The sequence below is a fragment of the Oncorhynchus kisutch genome, linkage group LG8 (assembly GCF_002021735.2).
Source record: "Oncorhynchus kisutch isolate 150728-3 linkage group LG8, Okis_V2, whole genome shotgun sequence".
Classification (NCBI taxonomy): domain Eukaryota; kingdom Metazoa; phylum Chordata; class Actinopteri; order Salmoniformes; family Salmonidae; genus Oncorhynchus; species Oncorhynchus kisutch.
The window spans coordinates 32,602,959-32,622,673 of NC_034181.2; the positions used below are offsets into that span (position 1 = coordinate 32,602,959).

Here is a 19,715-nt window from a genome sequence, read left to right on the forward strand (position 1 = left end):
GCAGTTTTCTTGTTAGTTGTAGCGCTCCACAGAGGATTGGTTTATTTCCCCTGCTGAACCCAGAAGGAGGACGTAACAGGGTCAGTTCATAGGGCATGAGTTTGCCAAAGTGGTAACTAGGCACATGAACTCCAGGAAGGAAATTCCTGCAGACCAGCGAGGTCCCTTTCTAACAATCACCCTTTTAGTTACTCCCACATTACTGAGGAACACCATACAGAGCTGACCGGTGGCATGTTAGGTGAACATTTTTTAATTGTTGACAATCTTTTTTTGTGACTTGCAGAAAAAAAAGCTAAATGGTGCCAAATGTATTTTAAGAACATGTTACATTCATAATCATTAAAACAGTATTAGCAGGAAACCTTGTCCTGTACTGTATGTCTACACAGTAGATGATTGTTTTTCTAGTGACCTTCATGAGTACCACTAGACCACTAGTTCAAAGCCCTGGTCCTCAGCCCCAGGTGGGGTGCTCTGATAACTTCATTTAGCCTGTTAGCTCTCCTTTAAGGGGCTGAAAACACCCACTAATATATTCATTAGACTTTATGGTTCTCTGCTCTGGCTTTCTCATCTTGACAAAAGCCAGAGAGCTTTTTCCTCTCTCTCTCTCTCTCTCTCTCTCTCTCTCTCTCTCTCTCTCTCTCTCTCTCTCTCAGTCAGACGTTCCAAGTATTTCTTAGTTTCTGGAAGGGATATACGGAAGTTGTGGTCAGCACATAAGGAGCAGCACGTTGTGATGGAAAGGGGTTTTAGATTACTCTGCCTAATGTTTAGGACAGATTGGAAATGTTTTCTTGTGACAGATGCTGTCTAAATCTTCACTACCAGATCCACCCAGCTGAAAAACATCTGGTGGATTTCTACCTTTTCTCTGAAGTGCAGACTTGTAATGACACACACACACACACACACACTTCCCCAAGAACACTGTGGTACACCTATGGACTGCACAAGAAAAGTGACATTTACCTAAAGTAATGAACTTGATTCTATAAATAAAAATATTTGTCTAAATACCTTTCGAACTGTGGCCCCTAAGCCATTGCACAGCGGTTGTGACCGTAACATAGCCAACACACATATACTATTGGTTTCTGACTTACTTTGCATGCATGTATAACTGCAATAAGTGAAGAAATCATGCCTTTTGTTTCATGCCAGTTTTTTCCAAGTATCTCTATAATGGATTCTCCATAGTGTGGTGTTCATCATGATTATACATCTTTCTGGAGTCCTAAAGCTAACATGACATTATGACATAGCCTGTTTTTTTTAGATCCATTCAGAATGTCTTTCAGTGCTCTAGCTACAAGGTCTGTAGGAACATGGAGAATGTATGTGTCCCACATGAGTAAAAGCTGTGTACGCCTGCTGTAAATGGCACATGCTTGGAACTTCCTGCAGCCTTGCTTTCTGTCAGGGATACCTTATTGTCCTGGAGACAAATCATATGAACAACATAACAATCCAACAAAAATCATTGTAAATCGTGCCAGAATTGAGAGACATTTGCCATCACCAGAGCAGCAAAGCAGGCAAAGCAACTAGATCCATATTGCTGCATCTGTTACACTCACATCTTATATAATTATCAAGAAAGATACTCTCGCTGACCATTTTTGTGAGCAAATGGAACTTGTACGCGAGTAAACGGAGGAACGTGCATGTTCTCTATTGTTTCAGCTGAGTAGTCTCTGCTCTGGTCTTTCTATCATCTCCCACTCACAAACACAACTCCCCTGTCTGTCTATCTGGCCTATTAACTTATCCAGATGTGGCTTGGTTTTCTATGTACTGTTCTACAGCCCTGTTCTGCAATTACCTCAGTTGCCCAATGTTTCTTAGTCACAGCAATATCCATATGCCAGATGGATCATAGCAACCTTTAACTATGGTCACCACCAGTCGGGTAGTGTCACGGATAGATGTTGAGTGACTGACACAGATTTGGTATTAATGGGGTTTTGATCATGCAGAATTCTGCCGTACTTTGATTGTTTTCAATGTGTTTAAGGTGTTTGACATGTTTCTGGCTGTACATTTTGTGTGTGCTTTGTGAAACTTTTCTGTAACGGGAGGGAAAGGAGAACCATCCTTCATTGGCAACCCAGTACTCTTTACTTGGTTCTACATTTGTTTGTTAGTGTTTGTATATGATGTGCCCGTCTGGAATCAAGTCATTTCTGAATGACAGATATAGTTTTTTATTCTCAAGAAATATTGCTCAGATTACATGACTCACTCATTATATGTGCAACATGACATCACTGTTCACAGTAACTTTGTGTAACAGTTTGACATGCTCAGTTATTAGTAGATAACATGCATTCAAGATTTTGACATTACGCATCTGCTACCATATAAACTGTTAGATAATCTGTTGTCATATTCAATTCGAAGTAGTTCTGGAGCTGAAACAGTATCTGAGATGTTCAGTGTTTGTGAATGAACCACAAGTTGAGTCACATAGTGTTAGACTGTCCAGCAGGGGGCATCACTGTAGTTCTGTTATACTATAGAGGAGAGCCGTTGTGCTTCAGATGGGGGGGGTTTCTCTCATACGGGTGTAGACTGGTACTGTGAAAATGATCATGTCAACACTGTTGTTGTGTTGTTCTTTTGTTGTTGTTGATGTATGATAAAGTATGTCTGTCTTTATGGATGTTGCCAGTATACTTACAGCACTCTGTTCCTTATTTATATGTATCTGTAAGAGTGCATTCTGCTGTGAACGCTACCTGTTTGTTCAGAGAGGGGTTACCACTGTATTTTAAAATGATAATGTCACTTTGAGATTCCTGCATGATATACATATAATATGCACTCATATTTCACCATTTTAACTCATTTTCATGGTGTTTTTATGGCTCATCGTTTCACTGTCCTATATTTTGTTTACTATATTATGTTATGTTTGATTGGACTAAATCAAGGATATTTGTAGTTTGGGATGTTAGTGTATCAAAGAGGGCATGATTGAGTTGCACGATAAAGGATTCTGATGGTCTATTCCCCAGGTGTGGCCTTCAGAAACAACACCTATAGTTAAAAAAGTATCCTATGGTTATTTTGTATGATATCCCAGAGACATCTCATGTTCTGTGTACCTCAGCCTATGCTTGTAAGCGGCTACTTAAACTAGCGTAAGTCATATCTTGTGTGGGGCAAACAAGACCGCTAGAGAGGTTTTATCCTTGCCTTTAAAGAAGCATCATGGAGAGCCAAAGGTTTTGAGGAACATTCATTACAAGATCAAAGTGAGTTAAACCACCAATGTCCTCAGCCACTGCAATTTACTGTATGTCTCTGGTGTAATCTTTCAGTCAGGGATGGGCTTTTTCACTAAGATCTAAGATTTGTCTGAAAGGGAAGTTTGTTTTGCATTCCTGTATTTCTGTATCCTTTTGTAGCCATTCAATATTTTGGAATAATATTTATTTGACATTAATATCATCCGATCTGATGTATTTCAAGTCTGGTTAGTGTTTTGTAGAATATAAGACCCTTGTCAAAAGCTTTACAATGTTTTCCACAATGTTTCATCTCTAAGTGCTTATTTCTATTATTATGTTGATTATTGTTGGATATGTTGAAAGCCAGACTACCAATTGTACAGATGTACCAATTGTAACTCAAATTCACCCGTTTGCCCTACAATTTATTCATCCCCAAAATACTGTAATATCATAGTTTGTACCCCATGCACAATATTGAAATAGAACAACTTGTATACTAGAGAGAGTGAAAACTATGTGTCCATACAAAAGTCATTTTCTATTACTGTGAGTGAACGAACACATTTGACACATTTTGACACCTTGCTATTTTGATGCATAATCAATATAGCATTCAAAATCAGGTATTGGGTTGGCTTTTATTGTAGTTCATTAATCCCTATGCAAACACATTATTTTACTTATATTCTTTAGTGTAAGCAAACGTGTTCCCAAGCTATTCACAAAAGCTTTAAGTCACTTTGAAAATGGTATCATTCATTTTTCTATGCTATAGCCTTCTAGTAACCTGGTAATCATGTTTATACTGGTAATTACAGTCAAACTAATGTTGGATGAATATTACAATATAAAAAATGTAAAGACTCTCATAGACTTTTTTGTAAGAGTTTGCATTAAAGTAAATTGCAATATAGTTCCCAAGTTAAGTATTCAAATACCCGTGAAATACATAACAAACAAATGAATGTCTACTTGTCAATATTACACCACAATTTGAGGTTTTCATTATTATTAATAATAACAATAATAAGAATGGTAACAATAATAGTGCAATGATAACAGTAATAACAGTAAATCAACGTCAATACAACGAATTTCTGCTGTAATTCAACTAGCTATCACAACATGTTCGAGACCCATCATTATGATGGCGGTAAAGATATAAAGTGGTCTTTGAGTTGTCTTATAAATCCATAATCTGTCTTTGATATAGTTGTTATAACCTGTGTTTAATTCCTTATCGGTCTGTTATAGTAGGTTTGGCGATTATATAACAAGTAACATAAGGTTCTCAGAGCCGATAATGAAATAGGTCTTGACCTGACCCCTCACATCTCTCTCAGTGATCTCACACAAACACACAGTCTTTGCCCCGGGCTCTCACAGTTAACATTTCACGGTATGGAGGGTAAAAACGTGAAGAATGAAGAATAAATCACATTTGGTTGTCATATAAATGTTGAATATAAGATGACTTGTGCAGGGTTCCCTTCCAAAAGAAACGTCGGTCTTAATGAGACTCTCCGATAAAATAAAGGTGAAATAATAAATACAAATAAACAAATGACTTCAACGAATTTATTTGCTTTTTAAATTTTTGCCTTTTGATTTGTGTTTGTTTTACTACATTATTGTCTACTTTACCGTAGGAAAAACGCAATAACAATTGATAAAATAATATATTAACCTGGGTGACAAAGTAGCCTACATTCAGTTGCAGAATATAGTTATTCTTACGCGCACGACAAAAAAAAATGACTCCATGGGCCTATTTAGACATTTCTGTAAATTAACAATACGAAGTTTATTCTTCGGCTACTTGTTTCGTTTTCTTATGTATTGTAGGGCCTGTTGCCTATTTCAAATCTAAATAAAGGCAATGTCGTTGTTGCCATATAGGCCAGCAACGAATTGAACTTGAGATTTCATGCATTGCATTTAAACAATAACCTCTTACCTTTTCGGTGGATGCAATGGAAATGGGTTGTTTTACTGAAAACAGATTCTCATAACCTTCTTAGCATACTTATTGGGACCTTTTCCCAGGGTGCACATGCAACACACCTGCTGCGTGAAGTTTCTTCCTTAGTTTAGGGGGAGGCGTTCTCATGTAGAGACCCATTAAACGCCGCGGGCAAAAACATAGCATTTGGTTTATTATTGGCATATGCGATTGGTGTCCGACTGCCAGTAGTTTGTATTCATTATAATCGCTTTTGAATTTTCTTGTCGATATGACACAATGGTAGAGAGTAGTATTCTGTTTCAACCCTTTGAATAGTTAGTCCAATATACGAACGACATTTACCAAGTGGAAAATGAGAGGAGGTTGATATTGTACAAACACATCACAGATGTGTCATGCAGGGCTTTTCTAGTGCAGCGTTACATCCTTAGCAGGTTTAGGCAACCATCCTTAGTCAGGCAGGTCAATCCCATAGAAATACGGTTCATGAAGCCTACTACTCTACGTTGTCTATCTATTATAGATATATTATTATATTGTACTCGAATTATCTATATCTCAAAATACATTTTTCTGAATCCTCTGACATACAGTATAAAGGCTTAGTAAATAGAATACATTAGTATCTGTTGAGGCAGTAGTTTTGCATATAAACAAATATATTTCCCCAATCAAATCCAGGCCAATTGCAATCCAGAATATGTCTAAATAGTCGACGCATGAAGCATTGTAGTCAACACAATTCTTCCAACAGACCGAGTCCTTAGCAGTTCTTCTTCTGAACGCCAGAGGGCATCGTAAACAAATCATGGACCAGTTCTATGGCTTTGAACGTTGCAAAGTGGGCTAGTTCACCATATTGTCCACAAAGGATATCAAGAACACATATGGATACGGTAGGCCTAACCTAAAACTAAGATTTAAAAAATGTTATATGATCATTTATTGTCATTTTTTTATTTAGAATGTTGCTTTCCTGTTATTTTATATAGTAATATACCTGGCTATTTTGAATGTCTTAACTGCGATTGTAAATGTATTCTTATTCATATTATTATTGTTATTATTGTTTTGGTTGTTTTGTATTTGATGTGGCTGCAAATTCTTAGTGTAAAGTGCTGTTATTCGCAATCAAATTTGAGTTACAATATTTCTGGCATCTTCGACATATTTCTTATGCATTATTTATGTATCAACTCAGCAGCAACATGTAACAATATTGCTCAGAGTCGCCTATGGACTAAATGCAGTAAACTATTAGCACCTGATTTAGATCCATTAAGCTATTTAAACAACGGGGGAAAATGCAGCAGTTTCATTTAGTTCGCTGACAAGTAGGTTTGAGATTGATTGAGTATTCATTTGACTACCAGGACATTTAGGATATCCTTTGGATTTAGACGCGCTGCGATAAATAATAGCCGATTCGAGTAATTAACTTAAGCAGAGGCCGTCTCTTCCAACCCACCTCCTGCCCGATGCTGTGCTTGATCAAACTGAGACCAGAATCACATTAGGACCGTAGATCTGAGTTCTCTCCATACCCAAAACTATGGGCTAAGGAATGCTCAAAACCATGAAGGTGTGCATATTGCAAGATCATCTAGGCCTGTAATTAGTGGTGTATTGGCCTACTGTAGAGATAGAGAGGGATGAGGTATACGAGGTAGGGTATCTCAGAGTGACTGCCCGAAGTGTCCCAATGCCTCCAATGTACTGAATCCCTGGAGTACTACAAAAGGGAAGGCATAACGAATTATGTACAGCACCCTGTAATTTCAGCTACGGGCGACTCGCATTCCTCACCTTTGCCGACATCTTAAAACACAAAACCCGCATTGGAAAGCTAAAATATTTTACATATAGGACAAACATTATGTTATATAGGCTAGGCCTACATAGTGGAAACTCGTTGCATTTAATTTAATTTAATGGTTTAACATGGTTTATTTTCTATACGTGTATAACATTGTTTGAAATTGGGAATCATTTAGAATTGAGGAATGGGACTCTTTTTTTTCGTTGGGGATAGTATTTTCGATTCCAAGGCTTGCTTTTCTGAGCCATCCTGTCATGAATAAATCGGTGTGCATCTCAGTCACAACTGAGGACACCTGCGATTGATAAAAACAGATGAAAGGAACAGCCCTCTGCTGAATTATAATGATGGCCTGTGTCCGGCACAGAACAGCATAATTGTGTCAGTATGAATAATTTGTATAACTACACTTATTTGTTTTTGCTAAATGTTGTGATTGCAATGCATAATTGTTTAGTATAATTTTACACTACACCACAATAATAACATTTTCGGGTTGCCCACAACCAACAAGAAAAGGATATCCAACTGAATACAATAACTAGGCTAATGAAAATTAGGTGCACAGGCAAACAGGTAGCATTTCATAATGTATTAGGCAACAGTATTATTAACCATTTAACATAAACCTATATTGTTAAAATGATAGCTCTAAATGAACGAATGAACGACATAAAAAAAAGGTTCCATCCTGTTTTTAAAATACATTGCAAATGGATATAGGCTACTGCTTAAAAAGTCAGTATAGGCTACGGCATCTACACTGCACGCTGCTCAGTTATCGCCACCCCATCGCCAGGTGCGTCGGCGGTAGAGGGGTCACTAGGTTCAAGTCTTTGTAGTGGACACAATACCACAAAGCATGTGCACTTCGAACGCGTGATGGTCCAATACTTGATTTCAAAGCATTTACTAACCTATATGAAGACAAGAATAAGGAGAAGAAGAAGGAGGAGAAGAAGGAGAAGGAGGAGGAGAAAAAAGAAGCATCATCCTCACCAACACCAACAAAATCAACAACAATAGGCCTAGTAATAATAATAATAATAATAACAATAACAAAAATAAGCATTATCAGCATCATCATCATTATATCATCATCAAAACAATAATAATGCATTATAATCTTAACAATAGTACACTTTTAGCTAAATAAAAATATATTGCAAATGGTCGTAGCAAGTTACTTGATATACCTTTAGTTTACTATGTACAGTATTTGAGTTGTCTATTTTATAATTGTTGTACACTGACTGTACTTTTTTCTCTCTCACCATATTGTCTATAGCTTTGTTCAAAGTGATAGCCGAAACTCAGTTCAACTCTTTAGAGCGCACCAAAAGTGAGCACCAATAGCATCCCAAAGTCAGTAAATAGTCCAAAAAAAAGTGACGTGACCACGGAGGGGTGGGAGGAGGATCTATTGGCTTCAATCTTGGTCTGAGACTTTTCAAGCTGCAGGGATCCGACCGAGGGGCATAGTATTTGAAGAGTTACCATTGGAACATTTCACTCATATTTCTTGGAGTTACAATTGTTGTTGTTTTTGTTGTTTTAGAAGCAAATGCTTGAGCGGATACGTCCCTCCTCCGTAGCCTTCTCTTCTGGCCACGCTCGGGTGCAAACAAGAAGGTAGCCGAAACGTATTCAGTCCAAATTAACAGGTGACTGCTCAAAATAGTGTTTGTCAAATTTATTGCCGCTTCTTACGATTCTGTGACATCTGAAGATTCTGCTTAGGAGAGCCCCACAAAAAGTGGAGCCGGTCTTAACATTGGGACGCCTTTTTTAATTTTAATTTTTTAAGTTTGCGATCTGGGAACACACATTGTTTGTGTATGTGTGTGTGCGAGTAGTCTCAGCAAATATTGTGGGCTTTAGCTAGGATTTGAAGCGAAAACAAGTCTGACAGTACATTGTTATGGATATTGCAACAGGTCCCAAGTCACTAGAACGCTGTTTCTCGAAGAGAAACCATTCCAAGTACCCAAGGATGTTAGACGGTATAAAGATTGAAGATAATCCCCATCGTCAAGCTACCCTTGGAGTCATGCTTGGTAAGTCCTGCTTAGTTTCATTTGCATCCATAGTATTAAAAGAGCCGGAGAGTGCAGATAGCACACACAATACGAGACCTTTGATGAACACACCATTGCTGCAATTGTATGTCCGCAGCTATGCAGACTATATCCTCTCATGACCCGTAGGCCTCCTACCTTAACATTTGATATATTTTACAATTTTCTTTAGATGTCATTTTAAATATGAATGTATTGATTGTATTCTTAGCAACAAATAACACAAATGACTGATCACTGTGTTCACGATCTATGTATTACTCTGGCACAATAGCCTGTTTCATTCATTTGTGAAATTATTACTACGTCAAATCATTTGATGAAAGTTACTGCAATTGATTGCTGCTAGTTAGGACATAGGCTATCACATTCAACAAATATTTTCACCGCTAGCTGGCCTCATTCCTGATTTTAGTGGTTTTGGTATAGATATTAAAACACATTCACTAAGCACTCCAGGTCTATATTTCGGCGATCATTGTAGTTATTAGACTAGGCCCTACAACCTGGTCTTGTAGTGTGATAAGGACTGCTTGTGTTTTCTATTTTATAGTTACATGTTTATGACATGTTTATAATCTATTACTTCATATTTAATATCTAAACTGAACATTTAAATTGTAAATAAAGATATACAAAAATAGAGCTAGTATGAATATTAATGTTGAATTTTAAACTTATTTTGCATCCATTTTAGGGACAGAATACCATCACCGATCTGTATGTGAAGGATGCCAGCGTCCAATATCTGACCGGTTTCTGATGAGAGTCAACGATTCCTCATGGCACGAGGAGTGTTTGCAGTGCGCTGTGTGTCAACAACCTCTCACTACCAGTTGTTACTTCCGGGATAGGAAACTGTACTGCAAACATGACTACCAACAGTAAGGACAATAATACTTATATATGTTGTGTGGTTGTTTTACGCGCAAGGATATATCACCAAGTAGGCCTTGGCTAGGCCTAGCCTACAACCAATTGGGAATCATGCGTATAATTCTGGTTTAGAGTGTGTCCAACCATTTCAGAATTGCAGCAGAATAACCCACTTTGATTTAATTTAAGTCATCAGGCCTACACTGTTAGCTGATGTGTCCAATTTTCCAATAATTTCACTCTTCACGCGGTCGAATGCGCAAGCACAAATACGCGCTTCCGTTAGGCCTACTTGTCAGTTGCCTGGACTTATATCGCTCTTTAGAAAACATGGGCGACATTTACGCCCATCATAGACCTATAATTGAAAAAAATAAGCTTTTCAATATTTTCTTTATTTTTATTATATGGCGGGTGATAACAGGTAGGCCTACAGGCAGCCAGTTTCAATTCACGTTAGTGTTAGTCGTTATTCTTTTCTAACGTTGATGTAGGTAGCCTATGCAGTGTCCACCACTTGGTCGAAATGATAGTCAGTCACAGAACAGTTGGTTTTTAGTGGCACTTTATTATCTGCAATTTCGTTTATATTTTATATTGTTATGACGTGGATCTCTTGCGGCAAGTGTTTAATTTGTCGTTGGATTGGAGACCGATGGTAGTCACTGCAGCGTTCAGTGGAGCATTTAGCCTAACCTTGTTCATAGTAGTAGGACGGCAAGATTCATGTCTAAACCTCAACCATTCAACATCGGAGCGCATTTTTTTCTTAATGCAAATGTTTTAGACAATTATAGGTCTAAATGCAGCGTAGGCCTTTGTCTCGTTTCAAGTTAAACAACAACCCAAAAATGTAGACCCACCCATTTGAATAGTTTATTGATATTATTTCTTTATTAATCCCATGTCATTGTAATAATTACACACACTCACAGAGAGAGAGAGAGAGGGAGAGAGAGAGAGATTATAAAAAATAACTAGAAGGAGATACAAGACTTTTTGCGAATACAGTGGGCCTATAAACGAAAATGCTCTATTTAGTTCTGTTCCTTTATTACATTATAGGAATAATAGGTTATCATTCCACCATTTTAAATAACAAAAACGGCCTGCGAAAAGCAACAATGGCATGCGTAAATGTTCTCCATACACGCTGAGAACTAAAAATATTATTATTATTATGATTATCATTAGAATTATCATTATTATTATTATGATGATGATGATTATTATTATTACTACTACTAATATTCATAATTACCATTATGACCATTAAAACTTTTACTTTGGACACGTTTAATTGGTAGACTAATTAAACGTCAATGGAAATGTATAGTAAAACTATTTTAAAAAATACATTTATATATGTCGTTTTTTTTCTTCTATAACTAACAGCAAGAACATGGATGCAGTAATGATATTTTGTGGCAGATCACATGCATGCGTGATATCGAAAACTTACCGTTGCGCGCATCCAATAAAGCCTTGACAATGGTGAAGCAAACTGACTGATGGCGTTTGCTGTTGTCTCGATGGGGGGCTAAAGTGTATTCTCCCTGCACAGTCTTTGTGTAGCATGTGGACTTAGGGGTGCCCTGTTTTCCCACTCATTGCATCAGTGCTCTTCATGCTTGTCACTCAATTTTAAACTTTTTGTGTCAGGGCTTTTTAACACTGCTACTTCAATCACTGGTACATTATAGCTCTCTGCTAGATACCCTGAATCAAACAATGAGCTACATCTATTGCCCCGCATCACTCTCATTGTCTGCTATTCATCCTGCTCTATCCAACATGACCTTAGGCAGTTAGTAGTAACAATGTGAATTTCATAGCAGCAGCTCCGGGATGCCATTGCCTGGGAGATGCAGCCAGGAAACAGTGACATAGACAAACAGTGCAGGCAGGCACGGAGAGGGATCCTGTTATTTGACCACCTTTCTCTCTGTGGTGTTTGCGTATAGTCTGTGTGTGTGTGTGTGTGTGTGTGTGTGTGTGTGTGTGTGTGTGTGTGTGTGTGTGTGTGTGTGTGTGTGTGTGCGTGTGCGTGTGTGCGTATGTGTGTGTGCGTGTGTGTGTGAAATTGTGTATGAGGTCGGAACTGGCAGTAGTTTATTTTCACAATTGGAGTGCTGTTTTGGCCGTGAAGTGTTGTAACCGTTGTAATGCTGTGACCTTCCAGGGTATCCACAGCCTCTAAACAGTAACCTGCTGATACCTGTCATGTACACCCATACTATTATCCATCATTACACCATCCAGCCTCCCTTTCTTCACCTTCCATCATTCTCAGGTCAACAACTAGCAGGGGGGTCCCATGTGTACACAACACTATCTGTATTTATTTGTTTATTTCATTTGGGTTGATGGGATACTTAGAGGTGTAATTGGCACCTTTTTGACTTTTATGACACCAATTTAAGATGTGTTTGTCAGCCCACAAACTGCCATGAGCTGCAAGGCAGGCTCCTTGCCATACAAAGGGAGAGGTGCCTAATTACATTCCTACAGCAAATGATGCATGCCCCATAATCATCTCTGGCTACTATAAATCAAGGGATTGGCAAATGTTCATTTTTACACCTTTGGCACAATTTACAGCTTTATGTTCATACCAAGGAAGTGTATGATTTTGTTTCCCATTAAATTCTCCCTCCAACATAGTTTTACAAAACCTGGCTCAGAGTTAGGATGAATAATCTTATTATAGGATTAGGGTAGGATTTAATTCTTTAAATGTTCTTAAGACTTTCTCCTGTTGATATATAAACAACTGGATTTAATTAAGTTTCAGAATGGTAGAGAATGTTGAAGTAGATTTTTTTGTCTCACAATTGACTTAAATAGAAGATTTACACATTAGACAAATGCGCAGTTTATAAGAATTTCGAAATGTAGCTATTTACTTTTTTTTATCAATACATTTTAATAAAATTAAATGGATATCATACAGAATATTAATGACATATTCCACTGGACCCAATAATTTTTTACATGTTTTTTATTTATTAATCACATGGAAAATGTAATGCAAAACTTTGTATATTTATATAATGTCATGTGACTTTTAAAATGTGTTATCTTACTCAATTCTCCATACATGATTGAGCTTGTATGCAAAGTACTTTAGACTAGGACAGGTGACAATGTAAAACCACTACTAACCAAAGTAAATAGGTATGGTTTGTTTGGTTGTCTGCAGGGTGGAAACTGTAACTGTAGAAACCATGAGGTGGTCGTTGGTCGGTCGGTCGGGGAGGGAGATGATGTGTGAGAAGTGGAGTGGAAATACACCATCCCCTTGAGAGCTTCTTCTGACCTGGTGTTGGGAGTTCAATTAGACATCATTAGAGGACACATGTATCTCCCCGAGAGGGGCATTTTCCCTAACCAATCATCATGCTAGCAGATACCCATAAACTTCCAGTCTGCTAGCAGATACTCATAGACTTACAGTCATTGCGCTAGTTAGAAACTTCCTTCAAACAACACGCAGAGAGAAAAACGGATACAGTGTCTACGAGTTCATCTGACTCTGAGGAAGTAGATAAAGGGCCTCAGTTCCAAAATCTGAAGTATCCCTTTAAGGTATATTATTTCTGAAAATATATTGTTGCAAACCTTTTTATTGTGATGCTCAGACAAGTGCAGGTAGGTGGCAATAGATCTAGTGAAATATTTCCATTAGAATGCATTTTAATGCTAAATAAATATTTCTGCTATCTATATTTACAATTTCTAATCTATGTTGCTAACCACTTGATCCTCTATTTGAATATATGTTGAAGCAGCAGTATTGCTCAAGTCACTATGCACATTATTATAACAAACCACTGAACACATGACACCAGAGCCCCTTACTATCAGCACTTGGACGAGACCCTGGTGTGCTGATTGGTGCTTTTTAGGCCTGTTAGGCGTGTCCTCCTGTGAAATGTTGTTTTTTAATTAGCTGTGTTCAGGATGCGGGGTGGTGGATACATGCTGACAGCTAGGTTTCTACACTAGCTGCACTAGCTCACTCTGTGTTCCACTCACTGTAGTGTACGACACTCCTGTGTGCATTTTCTCTCGGTGTGAACAGGGATTCACGCAAAATGGTCAAGGTATTCTCATGCCGACTCCATCCCTGTGTACGGGGACATTCTGGAGTAGAGGACAAAGTTACTCTTACACATTGGCTATACTGTAGCTATGTCATGGTGCTTTTGATGATATGATAAAGGACTAGCCAGGTCATAAACAGAGAGACGTATTTTGCAAGACGTAACGTTCTTTGTTCTCTAATTCTTTCCAAAAGAACGAGAAAGGGGATGATGGAGTGGCTATGGCTAGCGCTGGAATAGAAGTAGAGGGCCCCTGCATAAAGACAAATCTAACGTTAGTTGCCGTAAGCTGGATAATATTGCTTCAGCTTGCCTGGATTCTTAGTGCATGGCGCGGCAAGGAGCTGACTGGTCTAGCTGTGTTCCTCTGTAAGGAAGTATTGAGTTTTGTGTCAACATTGCCTGGCCTGTCCCAGCAGCATAATATGATGCAATCATCTGTCATCTCATGACGTACAAACCATTTCCCCCTACTCATCGTGACCTGTTAATGGTACTTTAGGGGTTATTTATTTGTAATGCCGTATACACTTCTTATTTACTTGGTGCATTTACCAATGGTTAACTGAGTTTGCAATTATAAGATGCTCTCGTCCACTCATATTAAATTATAAATATTTTATTCCCAACATCCAAACCATGGTAATATAAGCTTAGTTGTTCGTTTAATCACAGTGTGTGTTTGTGTGTGTGTGTGTCTTTGTGTCTTTTTGCATTTGTCCGTGTGTGCATGCTTGCGCAGTTGAAAAAGGACGAGCTAGCAAGATACTTTGGCAAGCCACAGAGGCTCAGCCATGTTAATGCCCATCACCACTTAAGAGGCCAGGCTGGTGGGTAGGGATGTGGGGCTACGCCTTGTGGCTTGTTGTGGGGGAGCTGTTGGCCTGAGGAGGAGTGGAGTCGGAATCGGTACTGGGAACTGCCTGGTGGGCTCACATTACTCAGAATGATAGCAAAGGGGGCAAAGCAACTCAAGCATGCAATTTGTTGGTAGCCACAACTTAACCTCAGCTCCTAAAGTTAGAGATCCAGTGTGGGAGTCAGTGAGACCTGTCAGTCAGACAGGAATGCTAATCAGCCATGAGTAAAGGCTTGGGAACATAGGGATTTTCATCAGCATCTTCAACTCCTAAGGGGATCATTGGCAGAGGGTGACAACTATTCAAAAACTACTGAAAATGTTTTAATCCAATCTACAAATTAGACTGAAATAAAAAAGCTAAATCTGCAGTTATCCCTTTATATAGAGAGAAAGCGAGAGCGTTAGAGAGAAGATACAAAGAAAAAGGGACAGGGTTAATGGCACTAGTAGACGTGGCAATTTGTGAAAAAAATATTAGGATGGTTGTTTTTTTCATTGATTTGATTGATGTGAAAAAATGTGATCAATAATTAGAATGCTGTTTTTTTTTTACAATAATGCTTTAGTGTTTGTACTGTATCTGCAGAACAACCAATCTGTCCATGCCTGTTCTTCAAGCACCCCAGTCGAACCTGCATGTGGAATTGAGACAAGGCCTCTTCTGGCTCAGGATTTCAGAACTGGCCCCCTGCACTCCGTAAATGTGATCACACTGGAATGTTTTTTCCAACACGTAGGCTTTTCACAGATACACAAGAAAGGGGTGGCATCAGGATGGTAAGTGCTGCAGTCCGACTGCTGTGTGCCCTTGGCGCACTCTCACACTAACGACACACATTCTACCACCACATGAGGATCTGTGCATAGCAGTATGTTTACCCTCAACCAGTGGATTTTTCTCCATCTCTCTATCTCTCTGTTTCTCTTTCTTCTGCCCCTTGTGCAGTCTGTAATCATATTTCGTTGTAGCAGTACATTCACTCAAACCTCACAAATTGTTACCTGTTACCTACACTCACTGATTAAATGTATATGTCATACTCAGTAGGAATGTAATCGTGTTGGCGCATTTCGTGACTTATTTGACATACAGACATGTATGTGCTCTGACGTTGATCACGTTAGCACTTGTCATTAAACACACTTTAGTCAACAACAAAAAAAATCTTTCTCTGCCACTCTTTTTGTTCATCTCTTAATGAGATTAGCTTACAAACACTGGTATTTCTGCCCAAGCTGACTGACAGAGATCTGTACTTTTATCATAGACTGTGACATTAAGCTGTGGAGTGCTTTGTCCTGGGTGGAGGCCCTGACGGAAACAGGGGCTCCTAATCCTTTTAGTTGTGTCAGGTCCAGAGAGGGGGGAGAATGGTGCAGAATAGGATGGGGCTGCATAATGCCACAGCCCCAACTTCCCCCTAAGCCCTCTTCCACAGCCAAGTGGGCATGAGACTGATCTTATGAGGCACACACACACACACACACCCTTAAACATCCATTATAGTGTGTGTGTGTGTGTGCGCGCACGCGTGCGCATGTAAGTACAGTACATGCAAGTGTGTGTGCATACACCTGAGCACATGTACAGTATGTCTTTGTGTGTATGTGTGTGAGTGCATGGCTTGCTATAGCAGGAAGTTGGTGCAACCCAGAATGAGATTAATAAACCTGGCCAGTTCCCTGGTAGAACCCCAACATTGGCTTTTGTCTGCAGCTCCCTGGGTACTGTGGGGCTTAGAGTCCTTTGTGTACCCTCTTACGGTAATCCATCTCCAGCAGAAGTCCCCTGGGGACACTTTATTTACTCATTCAACTGTTTGGAAGTCTGTTAGACTGCAGATCAGATGCACTGAAACAATCTGGTTACTTTAACCAGGCCTTCAGATTTCAACCCATCCTCTTTCCACTCCTGTCTCAGAGCTGATGTAGGCTGCAGGTGGGAGGGTCACTGGCACTGCTCTGGCTCATCTCCCTGGCTTACTGTCCTGTCTATCAGCACCCTCTGTCTCTCAGGCCAATGGCGCACAGAGGTGTTATGAATGCTAGCTGTAGAGTAGCCTCCAAGGTGTATACACTATGAATGTTTAGACAATTATCACCTCATAGAGTTACAGTTTTGGCCTGCAAATGAAAGTGTTGGTTGAAGTTCATTCTCTCCACAATCTTTTAGGGTATAGGTTAGATATGTAGTGCTGGGGCAACTGAAGTAAGGGTTGTTTTCTGCACAGAGGAGACGGGTCTCAGACATATTTAGTACTTTTTGGCTCCCCTGCTCAATGGGCAATAATTCAGTAACAACAAGGACGGCAAGTGAGGTGTCACACTGTCAAAACGAACAGCTCAGTTTTATTGGAAACCAGGAGATGTATTGTGTTCTCTATTTATCAAAGTAGAGCCAGTGCCGTGGTTCTGGGGCTGAATCCTGAAGCCAGACACAGCAGGCTGTCAGGAACTCTAAATATGCCGTTGGCCTATTCCCCTGGAGCAGGAGGGGAGAAAGGTTTAAGTAAACTGCAACGACGACATGTAGACCAGCGAAGGCTTCCTAAACCTCTCTGTTTGAGGATCACCGCTGATTGACCATCGCTGTCTTGGCAAGAAAAATAGCCCTGCAGTGAAAACATTGCAGATTGGGTTTCGTTGTCTCTCCCAACCTTTCTGGCAAGCCACCCCAAAACCAGCAAAAATGATTTGTGCTCAGGGTCCGGTGACCCATGGAAGCTTCAAAAAGCTCCAAGGGGAAATATTTGTATGCTATAGATGAAGGATTTGGAGGAGTGGGAGAGAGGGGGAGGAGGGGGTGGTGAAGGGGTGTGGAGTGCAGATGACCAGTGTAAGACAATGCAGATGTGGAGGCTCTGTGGTACTGTGGTGATGACAGGGGAGAGTGTTCACTAGTGAACTGAGTGGCTGCCTGCCCTGCCCACCCTGGGCTCTGCCCTGGAGACCTGGAGAAGACAGACGCCATGTTTGATGTGAAGGGAGGGGGGACAAGCGAGAGAGAAAAATACAATAGAGTGAAAGAGAGGCGAGTGAGGGATAGGGAAAGAGAGAGATAAAGATGGAGGACGGAGCGATAAAGAAAGAAATATACACAGAAAACGAAGCAGGCAAAGCATGGGGAGGGAAAGATAGAAAGGTGGAGGAGGTAGAGACAAATAAAGAAAGAAAGAAAGAAGGAAGGAAAGAAACAAAGAAAGAAGGAAGGAAAGAAACAAAGACAGAATGAGGGAAAGAAAGAGGAGAGCAAATAAGAGGGAGAGAACTGGGATATAAGAGGCATTTCATCATCAGCGAGACGATGATACTGAGCGTCTGTGACCCCCCCCCCCCTCCTCCTCCTCCTCGCCTTCTCTCGCTGCTGGCTGGATCTTAATATTTCCCAGAAAACTGCCACAATACATCTTCCTGGGAAATTCCGGCACTCGTGAGCTGCAAAATGATCCTGCACCTTGGAGAGGACTGGATAAGGGGATGAAATATGGATGATTTACAGAATGAGATAGAACATTAATTCTGATATATTTTGTTTTGAAGTGTTAATGAAAATACATGTGTCTCCATGCTTTTGAAAGTGTGAAGAACATTGAATAGGAAAAACATATTTAGCTTATGAGACAGTGGATTCGACAGTGAATAGATATTTCGCCGTCATAAATTTAGCCGGTGGTAAGTAATGTAATAGACACCGGCTGTAACGTGATTTGAACCAATCAGCATCCAGGATTAGACCCCCCCGTTGTATAAATTAAGATATTTGTGTCTCCATACTGTTGAAAGTGTGAAGAACATTGAATAGGAAACACATAATTAGGTTGTTGTATCAGAACTGTCACTATATGGATTCAATAGTCTTATGTTTAGAATAGTGTGAATCTTATTCAATGGCTTCTGGATGACTTGATGTACTTACCATATGTCGTTTCATTTGCTCAGTTATTGCCATATCATAATTTTCAACGACCTTTACTGTACCCTCATAATCTCTTTTGATTTGGCTCTCTTTGGCCCTGTGGCTTTTTACATTAGTTTAATACCAGTGCCTTATTGAGATTGTTCATTTGAGTCAGTGAGGTGGAACCTCCCTCCCCCCCCGATGGAAATACGTTGTGGTGGGATGCAAATCCAAACTCAGCAGTTTAAAAGGCAAACGTGTGGTCTATGGCAGCCCTATGGCAGCCCAATCTGTCTTGGGCCCCTGTGATTGTCGCTGCCTCCTCCTGAGAGCGGGCGGGTGAGCGGGCCCAGCCCCCTGGGGTGGGCGTCTGTCTGATGTCAGTCCTGCAGGCCTGCCGCTGGGTTCTGCCTCTGCCCCTGCCGGCACAAGTGTCAGGCATCCCACCCCTACACCCCGAGGCCGGAGTCCTGCTCTGAAACCCAAGCCTCAGTCTAGCGTTGTGATCCCAGCTGGAGAGACAGCACTGGCTCTGACCGGGGCCCTCTCTTGCACAGTGTGGAACTGGGGTCACGAGTTGCCTCTCTCCCTCTGCTCAGTCTACTCTACACCACTGCAGTGCACACTGGGACTGGAGAGTCCTCTGCTCTATTCAAACTGGTGATATAAGACTTGTTATTGGCAGACTCAAACACAACAGACAGATGGGAAGTAGTCAGTTTGTATCTACAGTAAATTGAAAGCAGCTACAGTATACCCAACTGTATTTGTTTGAAATGTGTCAGAGATTTCACAGATGCTGTTTGAATGTAGATTTTTTTTTAAATGAAACATTTAGGTTGGGGAGAGGGGGTAGTTGTAAGCATGA

At 40.0% G+C, this 19,715-nt stretch overlaps 1 protein-coding gene across 1 annotated transcript in view; it reads left to right on the plus strand.

Moving 5' to 3' along the window:
- Window positions 1-8,503: 8,503 nt before the first annotated feature.
- Window positions 8,504-19,715, plus strand: part of LOC109895105 (LIM/homeobox protein LMX-1.2) — a 53,420-nt gene continuing 42,208 nt past the window's right edge. The window contains exons 1-2 of the mRNA XM_020488753.2: window positions 8,504-9,084; window positions 9,803-9,989. Of these exons, the coding sequence (XP_020344342.1) occupies window positions 8,949-9,084; window positions 9,803-9,989 (323 nt within the window). The 5' untranslated portion in view covers window positions 8,504-8,948. The remainder of the gene's footprint in view (window positions 9,085-9,802; window positions 9,990-19,715) is intronic.